This window comes from Gossypium hirsutum, chromosome A03, assembly GCF_007990345.1.
Source record: "Gossypium hirsutum isolate 1008001.06 chromosome A03, Gossypium_hirsutum_v2.1, whole genome shotgun sequence".
NCBI lineage: Eukaryota > Viridiplantae > Streptophyta > Magnoliopsida > Malvales > Malvaceae > Gossypium > Gossypium hirsutum.
In genome coordinates, this window is record NC_053426.1 from 5,295,225 (window position 1) to 5,311,833 (window position 16,609).

The following is a 16,609-nucleotide window of genomic DNA, read 5'->3' on the forward strand; positions in this document are numbered from 1 at the left end:
TTAATTAGTTGCACCCCACGGTATCCTTTGTTTTTGCACAGCTCCACCGTGGTCCAATCTTTGTCCTTTTTTTCCTTGATGAGTAAATATTTTTGTGTCGACCCTCCTTCCCTAACATGCCATCATTAAAGATTGAGAGGGATACCCATTATTGTGAAAGAAAGAAAAAAAACCAGCTACTCACCTAAATTTTGAGATTGATTAATTAAATAAATAATTCGAAGATTAAAATAGGAATGGGTTAAAATTTGATTGACTATATAATTTATCTAAAAAAATATATAAAAATTACTTAAATTTGCATTATCATGATATTATTTAAAATAAGCTTTCAAATTAGAATATTGTGGATTGGAAAATAGTATCGGGAGAGCTTTACCCCTCCCCAAAGTTTATCGGGCACAATCTTGAATTTAATTGGATTCTAATGTCGCTATTATATAATGAAAACATCTTACACAAAAAAAGAAAACAGACTTTGTAGTATAAACAAAATTAGGCCTTTGATGTTTCAAGCAAAACCTTTCTTATCTAATAAAATCATTTGGATTTGTGCTATCAACATTTCTTAAGTGATAAAATGACTTTAATATCTATTAAGTGTTGGACAATACACGTTAGCGAAAAAATATAAACATAAATAATGTAATAGGCCAATTTAGCGCTGGTCCAAAACAAAAAACACACATTAAATAAAGTCCACAATTTTTAACAGTTCAAATTACAACCCAAAATATTACAAAACCCAAATAACCAGCTCAAATCAGAAATCCCAAATACAAATGGCCAAGTAGCTCTCAAGCCCAAATCAACTAAACCCCAATGGCCCGATACCCAAAAATAAAATAAACCTAGCCCAACAAATACAAGGCCCGATAGGCCCAAATAGTTAACACTCTCAGGAACCCTAGGGTTCCCTCACGCCGGTTCAGCAACCTCCAGTGCCACCACCGCTTGCGCCTCCACTTCGACATGCTCGTACAGCTTCCGTACTTCAATACCTGCAGACAAAACAAATGCCACAACAGAAAATAGAAACAAAAACAAAACGAATTGTAAAGAGATTATTCGGCTATAAAAGCCCCACAAAACACAAATGTATTTTTTACGCGCACAATAGCAATCAAAAATCCAATTTTAAAGTTGAAAAAGGTGTTTCCTTTTTTCTTTTTGATTCCTTTATTTTCTTTTTTACTTCGTTTTCTGCTTTATTTTCATTTAAAAAAGAATAATAAACAAAAAAATATATAAAAAGAGAGGTCGAAACTACCTGGCCATTCGTGTTGCGTCGCCGTTGGTGGAAGAGGTTTGTCGTTTCCGATGAAAAACGACCTCTTAGGGGTTCGGGGATTCAAAAGGCAAAAGAAAAAGGATTTTTTTATTTTTCCGGCCATCGTGGACGGCGGCGCCGTCGCCGGTGACTGGTGGCCGCCACGGTGACCACTTGCCAGAACCCTAGGCTGGCCATGGAGGTCCTTAAAAGAAAAATGAGAGGATTTTTGTTTTTGTTTTTTTTTTTTTGGTATTGAAGGTTAAAATGATTTTTTTTTGTAAAAAATTGACTTTATAAGCGCATAAAACGGCGTCATTTTGGTGCCAATGTGCATGGGCCAAAACAGCGTCGTTTGGCATATGACCCGATCCGACCCAATCCGTCTGACTTTAGATCCGTGTGTTTTGCTTTATGGGGTCTAATTGCGCTTTAAGTCCCCCAGCCTTTTACATTTTTTTCAATACAATCCTATTTCCTTTTCTTTTATCTTTTTAAACTCACCCCATTTAATTTTAAAATTTTTATTTTAGTCCTTTTTAAACGGCGTAGATATGGGGAGGGATTATTTGCTCATTCGGTCCCTTCTTTTTTTTGTGAGTTATATTTTAATCCTTTTAGTATATTTTGATTATTTACAACTTATTCCCCTTAATTTTGTTTCAATATTCAATTCAATACTTGATTTACTTAATTTCAATCTTTTTTTTTTCTTCTTTTCCTTGCAAACTGCTTCATTTGTTATTTTATTTATTTATTTTGTCTTAGTCTTTATTCAAATATTTTATTGAGATTCATTTACCTATTCTTTTTTGTTTATTTAATATTTCCTTCATTACATTTTAAAATTGTTTCTTATTTTCTTTCATTTCACCTTTGTGTTTATTTATTTTAATCGTTTATTTTTATGTATTTCAAAATTCAAAATTCTTCATTATTATTATTTTTATTATTATTATTATTATTATTATTATTATTATTATGTCATTATTTTATGTTAGTTACTTTTTATTTGATTGTTCCTATTACTATTTAAGTAGTATATATTTCATGATTATTGTGAATTTTTTTTAGTATATTCATTTTCTTGTTATTGGTTAGCGTGACCATTTTATTCGCATATTACCTTTAAATAAGATAAATATACATCATTTAAATATTACACATTTTATTATTCAAAACAAGTTTTTCAAAAATGAGGCGATATTTCGAATTTTGAAAATTCAAGGGATCGTGCCCTAATGTACTGGGTTTCTATTTTTCTCGTTTGACCCAAATGACTGAATATCCTTTTAAAATTAAAATGCATGAGTTTTGAAAATCAAAAGACAAGCTTATTCTCGAGGGTAAAATGTTGTGTCCTAACATACTGGATGTGACATTTCATTACTTCGGGACAAGAAGGTCTTTAGCATCCGCTTCGATTTATCCAAACATTTTTTGTAAAATTAACATTAATAAAAAAGGAGGATCATATTTTTTAATTCTTTACAGATTTTTAACTTTCTACATTAAGACATTAATTAATCAATTAGGTACCAATTTTGGGCGTTACGAGGGTGCTAATCCTTCCTCGTATTTAACCAACTCCCGAGCCCGTTTTCTCGAATTTCGTAGACCAAACTCGTTGTTTTAGTAAAACAAAATATTTTATTAAAACAATCAAATTACGAGGTGATCCGATCACATCTAAACAAAAAAGATTGCCCCATTTTCATTTTCAAAATAAAAAGTCGACGACCCCGTTTGTTTAAAAAAATGGTTTCGACAAATAATTATATAAACAAATAAAATAAATTAATATAAGCAAATATTTATATTTCTATTAAAACATCAGATTAAAATAAAACAAATTAAATGAATATTTATATTTATTTAAAACATCATATTTGAAAACAATTAAATAAACAAGATTTTGGAAAACTAATAATTGAATAAAGGGAATCAAGTTTTATTAGATGTTGAGGCATGTTTTCATAGTTTCCTTAAGACAAATTCCACCGCTCCTATGATACTTAGAGAAACGTTGGTCGACTGTCTTCCAGGATACAACAACAAAATGATCGCTGCAGTAGTACCTTTGTAGCGATCAAAGAACAAACCTTGTATTCTTCTATCATCAAAACATTCGAAAATTTTGGAGAGGAACCGAAAAGAATTTTTTAGAGTGAAAATTCGTTATTTCTATGTGTGTATGTAAAGAATTATGTTGCTTTTATAGGCATTCAATATGGAGGAATTTTGAAAATTTCCATAAATAAAGATACAAATCTTTTCATTAAATGAGCCTTTAAATCAATTTGAATAAAATCAAATCAATCTGATTCGAATAAAATTAAATCGAGATATTTTTCCTTTTAATACAGATTCTGTGTAATATCTGTTGAGAAAAATAAAATACATATTGGGCTAAAATATCCATAAGCCCTTTTTGGGTTAGACTACTCCAAACATTTCACGTCACCCACATTATGCAAGTGTACCCTCAACCCCGACAAGTTTGGACTTACAGCCCCCATGTGTGAAACAATGTTTAAAGCTTAATCATTCAATAACATATCTCAAACTTGGTATTTAACCAATTTGGGATCTAAGCTTTTCATTTTTCTCAATATAATTCACAAGTAGTTTACTTTGAGCATTAATTTCTTATTCATTACTCAATCATTTTGAGCATATGATATGCCGTAATAAAGGTCTCACGGAGTAGAATATAAAGCAATAATTTTATAATTCAACTCTACAAAAGTAGTCATTTTTCTTTCTCTTAGATTATACTTTAGTCACTTATGTTTGAAATGATACGTTTTAGGCACTTACGTTGTTTTGTTACGAAGTGGTTACTCTACTGTTAAGCTCTATTACCTCCCTAACGACAGTCCTACGTGGCAGTCCAAATTAAATTTATTTAATTAAAAACCTATTTTCATCCCAACAACTGGGCATCCAAGTTAGCATTTAAAACTCATTTAGAATGCCATGTAGGACTGTCGTTAGGGAGGTAACGGAGTTTAACGGTAGAGTGATCATTTCGTAACAAAATGATAACGTAAGTGACTAAAACATAATATTTCAAACACAAGTGACTAATATGTAATCTAAGGCAAACAAAAGTGACTATTTTTATAGTTTACTCATTAAGTAAAATTTTGGGTTTAAATTTTATAGACCGAAAATATAGTGTTTTTATCCCCTTTAAGGATTTAATTGGATTCAACTCTGAATTAAATCAAAACTTTAAACCGATCGAAAAACAAAAATTCTGGCTTTGTGCTCTCCACGAAATTAGGTCCCTTCATGTTTAAAGCAAAACATTCTTAACCAAAGATTTTGGCTCATTGCTATTTCATTAGCTCGTCAATTTGCTTTAACACTTGATACCTATTATGATTATAGGCTCTCTATTAACACTGGATACATTTTATTTTAATTTGAAATAATTTTATCTAATTACTCAGTTTGTCATTCAACTTTTTATGCATTTTCATTTTGGTCACACGTAAAAAAATCTTTTTTATTTATTGACTAGGATAAAAAAAGCTTTAAGGATTAAAGTGAAAAAACGATGAAGATAAAATAATGCATTAAAAATTTTGTTTTAACGTACTTTTTATCCTTTTGCCAAAAGTTCTAATTTTTTCAATATTAAAATTTTAAATTTCAAAACATCAAAATCAATTAAATAAATTGTTAAAAAATTATTCCTTCATAGTGGCAATTGACATATTACTATAATTTTTTTTGTACAAAAAAAAGATAGCTTAAAGCGAAAAACTCAAAAAATTATACTAGTGACTCAAAGCAAAAACATAATCCGTCTCAATTAAACTTCTAACTGATTGCGGGGGGTCTTCAAACAATGAATTTATGTGGAATTAGCCGCCATACACTTGTCCATATGATCAGCTATTCTATTTTGCGACCTCTGAATATAACAAACAAGGACCTTCCAATTTCGACTCAATAAATGATGGGTGAGACGCATTTCAAACAAATGACTATCTGCAGCTCCGTCAGCTAAAATCAATTCAAGTAAGAGAGTATTATCACATTCCACTTCCAACTGTCGATAACCTTTTGTCCATGATATAATATTGAAATTTATTAAATTAATTAATTTAATCTCCTTCTAAAATTCTAATTTTCAAATTTTATTTTATGTTTCCAACTTAAAACCAAATCAAATAGCTCATCTTTAATTACCTATGAAACCCACATTTCTTTCAATTATATGATCTTGAATATCACATGCTAAGCTAAAAGCAAAGAAAAATACTTGCAATTAATTAATTAATTTATCTTACATGTCAAACAAAACCCAAAATTATTTTCATCACTTCTTTACCCAAATGAAGAAACAATCAATTAATTTAATTAATTACAAGGATTTCCCTTTGCTTTTAGCTTAGCATGGAAGATTTGAAATTATATAATCAAAAGAAACTTAAGTTTCGTAAATAATTATTAAATATGAGTTAGGAATAATTAAGAAACATAAATTAAACTTTTAAATTTTATAAGAATAATAATTTAAGTAATTTTAATATTATAGTAACAAAGCGGTTAACATTATCAAGTGATAAAAATTTTATAACAACTTGATATTTCTTGTATCGGAAAAGTCGATTTTGACATCCGAATTTCTTAAACCAAACCATCTAAAATATTTTATCGAACTATTACAAAGCCAATACGAAATTAGAAAATAGAAATATTCATATTTAAAGTAGAAATAAAATTATTTATTGACTAATTAAATACAGGACTAAATTATGTAGTGATTAAAATTAGTTGAAATTGAATTGGAAATTGAGTAGGGTTTTAAATGACAATAGAACCAAGGGCTAAATAATAATTTAGCCATTAAGTAGTACTAGTGGCCTTGGTGAATCTTGGCCGTTTATGTTCATTAACTTATTAAAAAATGGTGGCCTTTAGATTTGGATTTAATTAATATTAATTATATGGTTTATATGTATGTGTCAAGCGGTGGGAATTAAAACAACATTTATTGAGTCATTTCACTGAGTCAAATCTATCTTATTCATCATTTATTGAGTCAAAATTAAAAGGTCATTGTAGTCATATTTCGAGGTTACAAAATATAGTAATTGATCATATAGTCCAAGTGTATGGCGATTAATTCTACAAAAATTTATAGGTTTGAAGAACCCTGCAATTAGCTAGAAGTTTAATTGAGACAGATTATGTTCTTACTTTGAGTCACTAATATATTTTTTTTAAAGTTTTTCATTTTAATTTGTCTTTTTTTCTATAAAAAAAATCATCCTCATATTTTCCTTCTCCACTAAGAGATTTCCATCTTTGAAGGTTAGTAAGATTTCCATCTTAATTGTTGTTAAATTCTTACAGCATGTTTGGTTGGGTGTATTGGCTATGCCAATACACCCCTAATCGGTGGGCCCCATTTATTACGCCTTTAATCCGTTGTTTGGTTCAATGTATTACTATTACGGGGCTAAACCATTACTGACCTAATCGGTGAAATTCACCGATTTCTAATCCGTCCCTTTTGCTTAGTTTAGGTACTGCTTCACTTTACCCTTCCTGTTTTACCCTCTGCCTCTTCTGTTCCCCTTTGCCTCTTCTGTTTCGCCCGATTTGCTCCCTCCATTTCTTTTCTTTTCTTTTCTTTGCTTTGCTTTCTCCTTTGCTTTCTTCCTTTGCTTTGCTTTCTCCAGTCGACATCTTTCTTTGCTTTCTCCAGTTTTCTCCTACCCAGCACCTTCTTCAAGGTTCCAAGTTCTTTTTGTTTCTCCTTTAATTTCTGTTGTATTGAATTCCATGGATGTTATTTTAATTTGGATTTAATTATGCCTATTGAGGTTGTTTTTGCTCTTGAGAATCATAAAAATAATTGGGTCATTTTTATTTCAGTTTCTTTTGTGTTCTTTTATTTCAGAAAACCGCCGTACTGCAAAAGCAGAAGATGTATCTACGTAAAGCTGCCGTTAGTTTGCTAAGGAGAGTTCGCCTCCCTTCCCACTCCATCTTCACTTCTGTTTCTCCTCCAACAACTTCAATGGCTATCGCCACTCCGTTGCCGTTCTCTCTTTCCAGTATGTTTCTCAATTTTTAAATTTTTGTGATCATTTTTGTTAATTTCGCTATTTTTCCTGAATCCAATTTCGATTCAGTGACGCTACATTGAATCTGATCAAGCCCGTATTATCCTTTTAAATTTGAGAGAGTTCCAATTCTTAGATTAGAATGCTAATTATTTGGATTATTCCCCAAATTGTTCATCATTTTTTTGTTTAATATGTACCAGTGTTTGTTACTTCTGCTATTTACTTGCTTTAGGAACCAAAAAGAAAAAAAAAGTGAATTTGGGTACAAAAGCAAACAAATTTAGAAAATGTAAAACTTTTTGGCAACAAAATTCTTGAGTTTACTTTTGATAGTAGAAATAGTGTTGCCTTTTAGCCATGTTCATGTTTGTTGACTTCCCTCGGAAAAAACGAAGAGGAAAGAGTGAACCGAGTAGCATAAGTTACAAGTTAACTCTGTTTGTAATGGTCTTTCATGTTTAGCTGTTATATTATCTAGTTCTTCCTGATATAATCGATTTTGATATTATTGCAGGAAAAATCCAATTCCCCAATCAATTTGGTAATGGAAGTTCATGGAGTACGACTTATGTTGATCCTCCTATATGGACTATACTATCTATTCAAGCTGGTATAACTTCTCACTTTCTCTCTCATCAAATTTTCTTTCTTACCTACTATACTAGTCTTTATCTCTGCACTGTATCTTTTTTCTTTTGTCATTTCTACTGAAGCTCTTGTACTCCTCCTCAATCACACCCTCAAACATTTAAAAAGGACTCAGTTTTTCTTCTTTCTTTTTTTCAATGGGGTTCTCGGTTGATAAGCTACAATATTGCTGCCTTCTATTGACTTGTTGCATTAGATCATATAGGGAGTATTTCTATGTTTTGTAAATCCTCTTATTCCCTTTTGGATATTTGGGCATCATTTTAATATGATTCCTGAAAATTCAAGCACTTTCTTAATAATTTTTTGGGTTAGAAATAGAACTGCAAAAAAGTTTAATGTTTTCTCCCTTTCTTATCGAAGTGTTTTGATTTTTTTGGTCTTTCACAATTCAAAATGTTGTTGAATTTCTTTGTAGCATATGTAGAATTTTTTGGTGTTTCAATCTAGAATTTCTTAACCTATATTGTTGTCTGCCCTCCTCTTTCTCATATGTCTAATATATTTGAGAAAAATGGTTTTTACTATTTTCTATTGAAGAGTATTTGTTTCGAATTATGCACTGGATAGATATGCAAACAAAGAATATTGGCATCTTGATATCACGTTTTAACCTTCTTGTTCTTTGAGTTGATCAAAGATTTGTCTAATGTATTAAGTTTTTTTCAGGAAATTGTAGTTTGCATTGATTTTTGCTGGAGATGGTTTCCATATCTGATTCTGGTTTGGTTATGGCTACCAAATTTGGTGCTCATACTATTGATCATAAGTTTGATCTGATGTATGCAAAGTGTGCATTTGTGCATTGGTATGTCGGTGAGGGTATGGAGGAAGGTGAGTTTTCTGAAGCTAGAGAAGACTTGGCTGCTCTTGAGAAAGATTATGAAGAAGTGGGCTTGGAATCTAGTGAAGGAGATGAAGATGAAGGGGATGAGTACTAGGCTAGAATATAGAGTAAAATCTGCCAATGGACTTATTGGTCAGCTAATAAAAATGGGTTATTTTGTTTGTCTTCTCTATTGTATCAAACTTCAAAACATGTTTTAATGGATCTTTGCTTAATTTCATATGCTCTAACTTGCAGTAATTTCATATGCTTCAAAAAGTATGCGTGCTTCAAAAATGGGTTCTTTTGTTTGTATTCTCTATTGTAGTATCAAACTTCAAAACATGTTTTAATGGATCTTTGCTTAATTGTTTTATTAAATTATATAAGAATATTAATTATTAATAATTTTATTAAATTATATATTTTAATTATAATATATTTAATAATAATTATGTTAATTTATATTTTATAGTATCATATATTATGATTTGAGTAAATTCATATAAGAATATTAATTTTAAGAATTTTATTAAATTATATATTTTAATTATAATATATTTAATAATAATTATGTTAATTTATATTTTATAGTATCATATATTATGATTTGAGTAAATTCATATAAGAATATTAATTATTAAGAATTTTATTAAATTATATATTTTAATTATAATATATTTAATAATAATTATGTTTAAATATGATTAAATTATTTATTATTGATATTAATAATCTTATTAAAATTTAAATAACAATAACAATAATCATTTACCAAAACAAATTTATGGTAAGGGTATTCTAGTCATTTTAGTTTTTTTCCATTATGCTATTACACCTCTATTCCATTCAACCAAACACAAGATTACTATTACGCCTCTATTCCATTACATTCAACCAAACAGTTGATTTGCTATTACACCTCTAATCCAATACACCTCTAATCCATTACACCTCTAATCCAATACACCTCTAATCCAATACAGCGAACCAAACGTGGCATTAGTTTAGTAAAATAGATAAACAAAGCCCACTTGTTAGAATCAACAATTGTTAAGTTTGGTAAAAGTTGCAATAGATGGAAGCTTTAAAAGAAATGACATATTAAAAGCCTGGAAAATTGCATGTTGTTGTTAAGGTGATCCATGGAAAAGCATGTTAGAAATATAGTGGAAAGTTATAACCTTCCCGTTAGATTTAAATTTGGGAGATTATATTATCCATTAAAATAGTCTAGTAAAGATCAAGTTTTATAAAACAGTCAATTTAAAATATTTGTTATTTTTTTAAAAAATTTAGCCTATTTTTATAAAAACCATATTAGTTATCAAAAACCAATTAATTGTAACATTTTTCCCATAACAGTGACTATTTTTTGAAAACTTAGTTAAATTAATGATTCTAGTAACAAAAGGACTTAATTGATATTGTAACAGGCCCAATTTGCCCAGCCCGTTATAAACTAAAATTAAAAAAAAATAAAACCAAATAAAAGTCCAATATTAACAATCCAAATATTACAACCTCAATAGCCCAAACAACAAAAAAACCCTAACGGCCCAGACCCGATTACCTAAGCTAAGTTTTCAATAAATCAGAAAACCCTAGGTCCCTATGCACCGCTCCTGAAGTTGCAGCGAAATAGATTTAAGCCACCAGCCTTATCTCCCTGAAGTTGCAGTGGAGCAGACTGAAAATTTCAGATATTATCTCCCTAAGCAGTAGTGGAGCAGATCGAAGATGGCGAATATTATCTTCCCGAGGTAGTAGGGGAGCAGATTTAAGCCACAAGTCTTATCTCCCTGAAGTTGCAGTGGAGCAGACTGAAGATAGCGAATCTTATCTCCCTAAAGTTGCAGTGGGGCAGATTAAAGCTACAAACCACAAACCTTATCTCCCTGAAGTTGCAGTGGAGCAGGTTGAAATTACAAGTCTTATCTCCCTAAAGTTGCAGTGGAGTAGACTGAAGATAGCGAATCTTATCTCCTTGAAGTTGCAGTTGGGCAGATTGAAGCTACAAATCACAAACCTTATCTCTCTAAAGTTGCAGTGGAGCAGACTGAAGATAACGGATCTTATCTCCCTGAAGTTGCAGTGGGGCAGATTGAAGCTACAAATCACAAACCTTATCTCCCTGAAGTTGCAGTGGAGCAGACTGAAGATAGCAAATCTTATCTCTCTGAAGTTGTAGTAGAGCAGATTAAAGCTATAAATCCTATACCTCTAAAGTTGCAGTAGGTCGAATCAAACTACCATGGTGAATCTTATCTCCCTGAAGTTGTAGTGGAGTAGATTGAAGCCACAAACCTTATCCCCCTGAAGTTGCAGTGGGGCAAGTTGAAGTTACAAGTCTTATCTCTCTGAAGTCGCGGTGGAGCAAACTCAAGATAATAAATCTTATCTCATTGAAGTTGCAATGGAGCAGATCAAGCTACAATTGCAGAAGAACAGATTAAAGCCACAAACCTCATCTCCCTGAAGTTGCAGTGGAACAGGTTAAAGCTACAAGTAGTCGCAGTGGAGTAGATCAAAGCAACAGTTCCTATACCTCTGAGGATGCAGTGGATTAGAATGAAGCTACTTGAAGGAAAGAAGCATCAAAAGAAGTCGAGACTCGGCAGGTCCAGGCAAATTTGGCCCTCTTAAGGTCTTTGTTCCATTCTCGTTACACGACAACGAGCAAAGAGGGGCAGCTGCAACAGGCCTAATTTGCCCGGCCCGTTATAAACCAAAATTAAAAAATAATAAAACCAAATAAAAGTCCAATATTAACAGTCCAAATATTACAACCCCAATAGCCCAAACAACAAAAAAACCCTAACGGCCCCGGCCCGATTACCTAAGCTAAATTTTCAGTAAATCAGAAAACACTAGGTCCCTATGTGCCGCTCCTCTATGTGCGCGCGCACACCGCTCAAAGCTCACCAACTCCTTTGCCACACCTACAAACAAGCAAGAAAAGGGTACAGACAAGGAGCAGAAAACCAAAATGAAATGCAACAACAGAGAAACAGTAGCAATATTTTCCTAATATTGTAATCGGCTATAAAGCCGAAATGAAATCAGTTTGTAAAGGGGGGATTTTTTTGAATACAAAAAACATTGTATCACACGAAATCAATACAAAAAATCAAATACAGAGAGCAATCGAAATACTTTTCGAAAGGTGATCCACCATTTTTGTTGTTCTTTTTTTTCTTTATCTTTTCTCTATTATAACTAAAAGAAAGCAATAAAAGTTAGCTTACCCCTATCGAATCCCCATCGTTGCACTGCGAGTGGAAGAGGTCGCCGTTCCCGATGGCGAATGATACTCTTTGGCAAAAACGAAGGCAACCCGAAAGGATTCATTAACTTTTTTTGCCTTTGGAGTTGAGCTCTAGCAAAAATAACCCCAGATCGGGGCTTTGTGTATCGAGGCACACGAAAGGGTCTTTTTGGTGATTTTCAGCCACCGTGGACGGCGGCACCGTCGCAGGCAACTGGTGGCTGCCACGGTGGTCCGACAACTGGGACTCTGCCGAAGGGGAAGGGCTTGAGAGGATTTTAGGGGGAGAGACTTTATTTATTTTTTTTTGTGAAGAAGGAAAAATGAAATTTTTTAAAAAAATTGACTTATATAATGGCCTCATACGACGCCGTTTTGGGGATTAATTTGAGAGGCCAAAAACAAAGTCGTTTTGGCCTCCGACCCGAAACCCAACCCATAACCGCCTAGGGTCCGCGTGTTTTTGGACTGAGGGTCTATTTGCGCCCTCAGTCCTTTCGCTTTTGAGGCTGTTTTCAATTGGGTCCTTGTTTGCTTTTTTTTTCTTTTTAATCTTACCGCATAATTTGTGATTTGTTACATCTTGACCCGTACCTAAACACTGCGCATAGGCACTGGGATTAATTCCCCATCTGGTCCCTTTACTCTTGCGCGCATTTTTAATTAAACCTGTAACACCCCTTACCCGAGACCGTTTCCGGAGTCGAACACGAGGCATTACTTAGCTTATCTTACCAATTCGGAGCATAAAAACTAGGTTTGAAAATTTATTTCATTATTCGCAGCAAATCTGTCCAATCGCGCAGCAGTTACTAAATTAATTATAACTTGAGCTACAGAACTCGAAATTTAATTCCGTAAATTTTCCCTGAAACTAGACTCATATATCTACTCACCATAAAATTTTTAGAATTTTTGGTTCAGCAAATTAGTAAAGTTTATTAGTTAAAGTCTCCCCTGTTTCACCACCTGACTGCCCTGACCTCTAGTCACTAAAAATAAGTTTTCTCACTGTAGGATTTTCATGTGAAGTTCTTACTTGTTTCTACAGAAAATAGACTCATTAAGAAATCTAAGCATGTAAATTTCAACTCATAACCATTTTTTTACAATTTGTAATTATTTTCTAAACTCAGAACAGGGGACTCCAAAAACAGTTCTGACCCTATCTTACTAAAATTCACATATCTTAAAATATAAATTTCCTTTTTCTACACCGTTATTTTTTCATGAAAATAGACTCAACAAGCTTTAATTCCATATATCATTCACCCTCTAATTCATTTTATACTATCTTGGGTGATTTTTCAAATTCACGTCACTGTGCTGCCTGAATTCTGTTTCTTTGTAAAATTTTATCCTTTCATGATTTCCATGCATAATTTATCACCTAATCTTTCATAACAACAAACACCTTCATCCTTAATCATTTTAATAACCATACATCATCAAATACTTACACATCACTCATTAGCAAAATCATCATTACAAACATACAAAATAACTAAATCCCTATACATGCCATAACTCAAACGTGTTTCGATATAAAATACCGAGCAGTTGTAGTTGATAGTGTGGACGATCTCCGACTTCTTTAGGATCCTTGAAGTAGCTTTGCAATACTATAAGAGAAAGAGAAATAAAAGAAGTAAGCATAAAGCTTAGTAAGTTTACTAGCAAATAAATAACAATATTTAACTTAAATAATTAAACTCAATGTCTATATCTCTAGTTTACTCTTTAGTTAATCTCATACTAGTTCTCTTACTTGTTTACTTAGAATACTTGTGTGCATAACTTACTCAATCCTTGCTGCATCGTTGAACATCAATTGATAGTATAATAAGTTCTTAAGTCTTACAACTTACCTGAGCTTGCCATTTATGCTTTAAACTGAACTTTCATGAACATGATTCGTTTACAAGCCCGTTGAGCTACATTGGAATAATAAGGATACTCGGGTCTCTTCTGATAATAACATGCCAAAGCCATGTCCCAGACATGGACTTACATGGGATGTTCTCGTGATGGTGCCCATGCCATGTCCCAGACATGGTCTTATAGGGGACCTCTCATCTCGGTGCCAACGCCATGTCCCAGACATGGTCTTACATGGGACCTCTCGTCTCGGTGCCCATGCCATGTCCCAGACATGGTCTTACAGGGGACCTCTCATGATCTTAAGGATGCCAATGCCATGTCCCAGACATGGTCTTACATGGGATCTCTTTACCCAAATGTCATGACATTCGTATCCAGTACCATCCTTATGTATCAACGGGACTTTTAAATTTTAATTCTCTATCATTCCATGCTTGGATCATCATCAAATAAATTCATAAAATAAATTCATAATTGCTGGAAAATAACAGCATTAATAATAAATATTGAAATATTGCATTTATTTACTGTAAACTTACCTCGGTACCAATTATAGCCAAATCCACCAACTTAGTCTTCAACTTTATTCTTCCCTTTGTCTAACCTCGAGTTTCGTACTTCTTGATCTAAAATAGTAAATTTAACTTATTTAATAATCACATTCATCAAAACAGCCCTCGACTCTAACTTTTTCAAAATTACAATTTTGCCCCTAAACTTTTACATAATTACATTTTTGCCCCAAGACTCGGAAATTAAACTTCATCTCTTATTCTTATGTTTTATAACATTCTGAACATTTTTCCCTTCTATGGCAACATCAAATTCCCACTCTAACATGTACTTATGAACATTAGGTATTTTTACCGATTATGTCGTTTTACTCGTTTTCACTTAAAATCGCTTAGCAAATGTTGTTTAACATAATTTCTAACTTCATATTCTATCATAAAACATCAAAATAAACACTTTTCACCTATGGGTATTTTTCCAAATATAAACCCTAGGTTAAATTATTGCTAAAATAAGCTAAATTAAGCTACCGGGATCTCAAAAACGTAAAGAACATTAAAAACGGGGCTTGGGATCACTTACTATGGAGCTTGGAAGCTTGAAACCCTAACTATGGCTTCCCCCCTTGCTGATTTCGTTCATATGAAGAAGATGATGATTTTTGCCATCTTTTTCCCTTTTAATTCATTTTAATTACGAGATTACCAAATTGCCCCTAACTTAAAAATTTTCTATTTCACTTATCTCATGTCCATTTTTGTCTACCAAGTTACCAATGGTATAATTACCATATAATGACCTCCAATTTAAAGTTTCATAACACTTTTGCACTTTTTACAATTTAGTCCTTTTGACTAAATTGAGTGCCCAAACGTCGAAATTTTCGAACGAAATTTTCAAAAAATCATTTTGTGAAATTGTAGACCATAAAAATATAAGAAAAATAAAATTTTTCTCATCGGATTTGTGGTTCCGAAACCACTGTTCCGATAACCTCAAATTTGGGCCATTACAAAACCCTTCAATCTCCCCTTTTATCTTTTGTTTTTAAAATGTACCCCTAAAGTCCCTTTAAGTTACATTTTAATCCTTTCTTGGTTTTTATTTATTTATTTATTAAATTAATTAACTTAATATTCTTATTACTATTATACCTTTCATTCCACATTTAATTATTTGTTTTATTCTCGTATTACCAAATTAATTATTTTGCCATATTATTGCTATTATTTTTATATATATCTATTTACCTAAATATATATATATACACACATATATATCTTCCTTTATCGTCTATCTATATGTCTTCTTTGACATAATTTTTAAAGGCTATTTTATTTTGCTTTAAATTTGGTCTCTTTTCATTATTTTTACTATTTTATTTTCAAATTAATTAATTTAGCATTATTGTCATTGTCACGTTTATATTTGTTTGTCATTATTGTCATACCATCAAATTGTTTAGTTTCGCATCATAATCGTTATTATCATTATATTTCTTTTATATTTATTTACTTTAAAATTTCTATATACATTTGTTTTGTCGTACCATATATTTTTCTATATATCTTTTTATGTATATATAATTTTAAAACTTTACCCTTTTATTTATTTCATTATTATATTACTATTATTAATATCATCAACATTATTATTAATATTATTATTGTTCAAATCGTTTCACATCATGTTTATTCATTTAAATAATATTAGGTCTTTGACTTCGATTTTTTTTTGTGTTTGTTATTTTTATTATTTATTATTTATGGTTTGCTTATTTTATTTTGTTCTTGTCCTTCTTATTGTTATTCATATTGACGCATGTATTATTTTGTTACGCATATTAACAACGTGATTTATTTTTACATTTTACTACAAATTCATGTCACATTAATCGTTACCCGAATTCGTAAAAAAAGAAAATTTTCAATAATAAAGCAATATTTCGAATTTAGGATAATCGAGAAGATCGTGCCCTAACGTAGTGGGTTTCGATTTTTCTTGTGTGACCTAAATGACCGAATGTCCTTTTAAAATTAAGATGCATGAGTCTTGAAAATCAAAAGACAAGCTTACTCTCGAGGGTTTAGAATGTCGTATCCTAACGTACT

The 16,609-nt window shown here is 31.6% G+C and overlaps 1 protein-coding gene and 1 long non-coding RNA gene across 3 annotated transcripts; one reads left to right on the forward strand and one right to left on the reverse strand.

Moving 5' to 3' along the window:
• Positions 1–688: 688 nt before the first annotated feature.
• Positions 689–1,539, reverse strand: LOC121224074 (uncharacterized). The gene is made up of 2 exons (XR_005921521.1): positions 1,271–1,539; positions 689–1,001 (listed from the first exon to the last, which is right to left on the reverse strand). It is a non-coding gene; the product is annotated as an uncharacterized lncRNA (long non-coding RNA).
• Positions 1,540–7,197: 5,658 nt separating this feature from the next.
• LOC121224075 (uncharacterized) lies at positions 7,198–9,077 on the forward strand. Of its 2 annotated transcripts, XM_041106562.1 has the most exons (3): positions 7,198–7,350; positions 7,877–7,972; positions 8,680–9,077. In XM_041106562.1, exons 1-3 carry the CDS (start codon positions 7,221–7,223, stop codon positions 8,697–8,699), a joined length of 246 nt encoding a protein of 81 aa, XP_040962496.1. In that variant the 5' UTR covers positions 7,198–7,220; the 3' UTR covers positions 8,700–9,077. The 2 variants fall into 2 exon arrangements, with proteins under 2 accessions (XP_040962496.1, XP_040962494.1); XM_041106560.1 differs by lacking the exon at positions 8,680–9,077 and having other exon boundaries at positions 7,877–8,195.
• Positions 9,078–16,609: the final 7,532 nt, after the last annotated feature.

Excerpts from the sequence above, each read along its gene's own strand:
- LOC121224075 (XM_041106560.1), top strand. The coding sequence starts at position 7,221 with ATGTATCTACGTAAAGCTGCCGTTAGTTTGCTAAGGAGAGTTCGCCTC. Across the intron at positions 7,351-7,876 it reads GTTGCCGTTCTCTCTTTCCA|GAAAAATCCAATTCCCCAAT; the intron begins GTATGTTTCTCA and ends ATATTATTGCAG.